The sequence below is a fragment of the Moschus berezovskii genome, chromosome 12, assembly GCF_049115385.1.
Source record: "Moschus berezovskii isolate FMDL1 chromosome 12, NW_MosBer_1.0, whole genome shotgun sequence".
NCBI classification, from domain to species: domain Eukaryota; kingdom Metazoa; phylum Chordata; class Mammalia; order Artiodactyla; family Moschidae; genus Moschus; species Moschus berezovskii.
In genome coordinates this window covers 69,801,731-69,806,730 of record NC_142471.1, presented here as the reverse complement: position 1 = coordinate 69,806,730, position 5,000 = coordinate 69,801,731, and the positions used below count along the sequence as shown (strand labels likewise).

General features: G+C 55.8%; 1 protein-coding gene across 1 annotated transcript; it reads left to right on the top strand.

Moving 5' to 3' along the window:
- The first annotated feature begins 502 nt into the window (after nucleotides 1-502).
- On the top strand, nucleotides 503-4,364 carry CALHM1 (calcium homeostasis modulator 1). Its single transcript, XM_055425917.2, has 2 exons — nucleotides 503-1,054; nucleotides 3,801-4,364. The coding sequence occupies exons 1-2, from the start codon at nucleotides 503-505 to the stop codon at nucleotides 4,281-4,283; spliced, it is 1,035 nt and encodes a 344-aa protein (XP_055281892.2). The 3' UTR covers nucleotides 4,284-4,364.
- Nucleotides 4,365-5,000: the final 636 nt, after the last annotated feature.

The window sequence follows — 5,000 nt, the reverse complement described above, 5'->3', positions numbered from 1 at the left end:
ACACAGCGTGGATGAAAGACCCAATGGGAAGGGCAGATGGAGGGTGACATGCTTCCTAGGAGCCCAGGGGTCAAGGCCTGGGAGTTCAGGCCTCTGCAGCAGTCCTGAATTCTCCCAAATTTCAACCCTGCCCAAGGTCCTGTCTTCCCAGCTGAGTTGGAGCCTCCATCCCCACCCTCCTCCAGCAGCCAGAGAACTGGTCCTGGTCAGGTGTGGTCCTCGTGGTTTCCCAGTGCCAGAGCCAGCTATGGAGAGAGAGAGAAACCCAGGAGGGGTGGAGCAGGGGAGGGCAGACTGCTGCACCCACAGGATTGGTCAAGCTGCACCCTCCCGGCCAGCACCTGACTTGGAAGATTCAAAGAGACAGTGGCCCCAGCCTCTGCCCGGAGCTCTCTGCCTGTCTCAGCCATGAGGTGGGCACCCACTGGGCAGAGTGGGCCTCAGGGGCCATCCTGAGGCCACAGTGAGGTGGGAGGAGGCCAGCAGGCCCCGTGGGTGCACCATGGACAAGTTTCGGATGATCTTCCAGTTCCTGCAGTCCAACCAGGAGTCCTTCATGAATGGCATCTGCGGTATCATGGCCCTGGCCAGCGCCCAGATGTACTCTGCCTTCGACTTCAACTGCCCCTGCCTGCCGGGCTACAACGCTGCCTACAGTGCCGGCATCCTGCTGGCGCCGCCACTGGTGCTCTTCCTGCTCGGCCTGGTCATGAACAACAACGTGTCCATGCTGGCTGAAGAGTGGAAGCGGCCGCTGGGCCGCCGGGCCAAGGACCCTGCCGTGCTGCGCTACATGTTCTGCTCCATGGCCCAGCGCGCCCTCATCGCACCCGTTGTCTGGGTGGCCGTCACACTGCTCGACGGCAAGTGCTTCCTCTGTGCCTTCTGCACGGCAGTGCCTGTGAGCCTGCTGGGCAATGGCAGCCTGGTGCCCGGCCTGCCCCAACCCGAGCTCGCCCGCCTGCTGGCCCGGGTGCCCTGCCCTGAGATCTACGAGGGCGACTGGCTGCTGGCCCGTGAGGTGGCCGTGCGCTACCTGCGCTGCATCTCACAGGTGAGGGGCCGGATGGCCTTGGGCTGGGGCTCCCCTCACAGGCTGGGTCCCTCAGAAAGTATTCCTTCCCTGCTCCTGAAGTGGCGCTTCCGCAGGGCGTGCTCATGTTTCCCCAGCCAGGGCTTTGTCTGCCCACTCAGATGCAGCTCCCTGGGGCGGGAACATATTTTCCCAAAGGGTGCCAGGGCTTCTGAAGGTGGAGAAAGGTGTCTTTCCTCAGGTCAGTGCCACCTGGGAAAGAGGCCTGTGCCCAGTCCTGAGGTTCCCCTGCGAGGACCCAACCGCTCAGTCAGCCCCATATCCTCCTTCCTGAGCTCCAGTTTGGAAACCTGGGGGGATTTGCATCCTTTTCCTCTTCCAGGCCCAGGCAGTGGTGAGGCCGGTGTGTGGCTGGGCCATTTGGGTACATTTCCCTGGCAAACGGCCCCAGCTGGCACTCCCTGCTCAGGGAAAGGAGGCTTGAGTGAGGGGATGGACTGTTGGGATGTGCCCCAAAGGCAGGGCTGGAGGGCCCACTGATGGGGAATTCTGGAGCTCTGGTCCTCCAGCCCTGCTTCCACATTCTCTGCCCCTCTGGCCCGTCACTCATCTGAGCCCCTCAGGACTCCTCAGCAATTGTTGTGCGTGGGCAGGAAGTCCTGGGCAGGGGGCTGTCAGGGAGGGGACAAGGCTACAGAAGCATGCACACTTTGCTGCGATGAATCCAGACACCCCGGCTTCCCCTCCAGCCTGAACTCTCCCCTTTGGGGCTTGTGTCGTCACCAGGTGCCCCCGTGAACCTCACCCTCCGAGTGTACAGTCTGAACTCTGCTTTCCTTCTCACCTGTGCCTCCTCTCCTGTGAGCACTTGTCCATCATCCACTTTACCCTCCACGTGACCTTTAAACGATTACCTCATAGACCACAAGGGGCCCCAGAGGGCAGGCTGCCCGGCCTATAGTGTGTCATTTGGACTTCAGGGGCTGAATTCAAAGTTTAATTTTAGAATTAGTTGACGTCATCTAAAACCTGAAAACTATCACATAAAAATGAGATTTCCAGGTTTACCTGAAACGAGATTCAGCCCAGCAGGGCCCACATTTCCGCATCCACCACATGCTCTGCAGTTTCCCCGCCCCAGGGCTGCTCTACCATAGCCCACTGACCCCCACTCCTGACAGTGTTTGCCCTGCCTCGCTCACCCTGATTTGACCAAATGCTTCTCTGTGCAACTGGGGTTGACTCCGAAATTCAAACTGGGGGAGCAGCCTTCACTAGAGTGAGTTACTGGAAGAATAGAACCAGTACCTGAGTGTCCAGTGCTCTTCAGCACAAGTTTGAGCAATTGTCCAATTTGTCTCTGTGACCCCTGAGAGCTCAGCTTGGAGCCCACACGGGAGGCACTGACTGAGAGCTGCTGACTGAAAGGCAGACAGCAGCAGGAGCCAGAGGAGAAGTACAGGACTCAGAGGAGGAAGTGTCACTGTGGGAGGTCAAGGAGGGCTTCCTGAAGGAAGAGGCATAGTTGGTGAGGGCTGGTTGGCCTAATAATAGTGACTAACGGTTACTGAGCACTAATTAGGTACCAGGCACTGTGCTAAGTTTATAGCCACTTTTAGTTCTCAGGACAACCCAGTGGGATGGTTATGATCAACAGCCCCATTTTGTAGGTGGGGAAACTGAGGCACAGAGAAGGCAGGTACTTTGCTCCCAGTCAACTGTTAAGGACAGGCATACCTTGTTTTATTGCACATCACTTCATCAGGCTTCACAGATACTGCGTGTTTCACAAGTTGAAGGTTCCTGGCCACCCTGCATCGAGAAAGTCTGTTGGTGACATTTTTTTAACACCTTTTGCTCACTTCTTGTCTCTGGGTCACATTTTGCCAATTATCATAATATTTTAAGCTTTTTCATTATTATATTTGTTGTGGTGATCTGTGATCTCTGATCTTTGATGTCATTACTACTGCTCACTGAAAGCTCAAATGATGGCTAGCATTTTACAGCAATGAAGTATTTTTTAATTAAGTTGTATACATTGTTTTTTATACATAATGCTATTGCACATGCTATGTTAGTGTAAACATAACTTTTACATGCACTGCTGCTACTGCTGCTAAGTCACTTCAGTCGTGTCCAACTCTGTGTGACCCCATAGACGGAAGCCCACCAGGCTCCCCCGTCCCTGGGATTCTCCAGGCAAGAACACTGGAGTGGGTTGCCATTTTCTTCTCCAATGCATGAAAGTGAAAAGTGAAAGTGAAGTCACTCAGTCGTGTCTGACCCTTAGCAACCCCACGGACTGCAGCCTACCAGGCTCCTCCATCCATGGGATTTTCTAGGCAATAGTACTGGAGTGGCTTGCCACTGGGCACCCAAAAACATGGTGTGACTCACTTTATTGCCATGATGGCTTTAATGTAACAGCCTGGAGCAGATCCCACCATATCTCTGGAATATGCCTGTGGCACAAATAGGCAAACCCAGGCATTCTAGTTCCAAGGTCTGCCCAGCTAAGTCCTATGTATTGAGAGCCAGGCCTACATACAGGGCATTTTACTCACGTGGTCTCATCTCCATGAGATGGAATATCTGTGCCCATTGTACAGAAGAGGAAGTGGAGGCCATGAGGTGCCGTCATTTGCTCTTTGTAGTCAGTGCTCTTTTCCCTAAAGGCCCTGACACAGAGTGTGGCTTGGGGGCTTGGAAAGGCTCGGGAGGCCGGAGGGCAGTGCCCGGCTGACTCTGTCTTCTCTCGTCTTAGGCCCTGGGCTGGTCCTTCGTGCTGCTGACCACACTGCTGGCATTTGTCGTGCGCTCTGTGCGGCCCTGCTTCACACAGGCCGCCTTCCTTAAAAGCAAGTACTGGTCCCACTACATCGACATTGAGCGCAAGCTCTTTGATGAGACGTGCACGGAGCACGCCAGGGCCTTCGCCAAGGTCTGCATCCAGCAGTTCTTCGAGGCCATGAACCACGACCTGGAGCTGGGTCACGCCCACGGGGCGCTGGCCGCCGGCCGCACTGGCTCAGCTGCCCCTGCTGCCACAGAAGGGGCGGATGAGGAGAGGGAGAAGCTGCGTGGCATCACCGATCAGGGCACCATGAACAGACTGCTCACGAGCTGGCATGAGTGCAAGCCGCCCCTGCGGCTGGGCCAGGAGGAGCCACTGGTGGGCAACGGCTGGGCTGGGGGCGGGCCCCGGCCTTCACGCAAGGAGGTGGCCACCTACTTCAGCAAAGTGTGAGCCACGGCCAGGTGAAGAGGTGGGAATGGGGGTGTGAGCCCACAGCTCCTCAGACCCCCAAACTGGATGAAGAAATGAAGGCTGCAGGTGCTGGTTATAGGCTCCAGAGCAGACCTACATACCCAGGCACTCACCTGCCCATTTGAGGCAGGAAATTTGGAGTTGAAAGGGGACCTCAGTCCCACAGCTATGGGACTATCCCGGAAGGTCCTGGAGTTATAGGGCCACAAGCAGTATTAGAGGGATTCAGAACTGCTTTTGGGGGAGACAAGCTCCCATCCGCCCAGCCCCTCCCAGGCTACTTCACCCCTGGGTCACTATCTCCTCTCAGGCCCTGTGAGCAACTTGCCCCAGCGTTCACTCATCTGTGGTTTTTTTTTAAGATCTTAGTTCCCTTATGCTCAAGGCTCAGGGAAGTCTAGCCACCCCATGAAGCAGGAATCCTCTGATTTTGGCTGGTCTCCTGAGTGAGGCTGAACAGACCAAAGTGGGCCATAAGGACCTGACACAGTCCCACCTGATGGGACACGCCTATGGTCACAGGTGAAAAGATATCAGAAGCTAGGTCCAGTCAGGAGAAGCCAGGGTGTGGCTCACCATGGAGGTCACTCTGCATCATCAAGGCGGACTGCATACTTACTTAGCACTGGCACGGAAGGCCCCATTCTTAGTCTGTTTGAATTGTTCCAACAAATACATCAGACTGGGTAGCTTCAA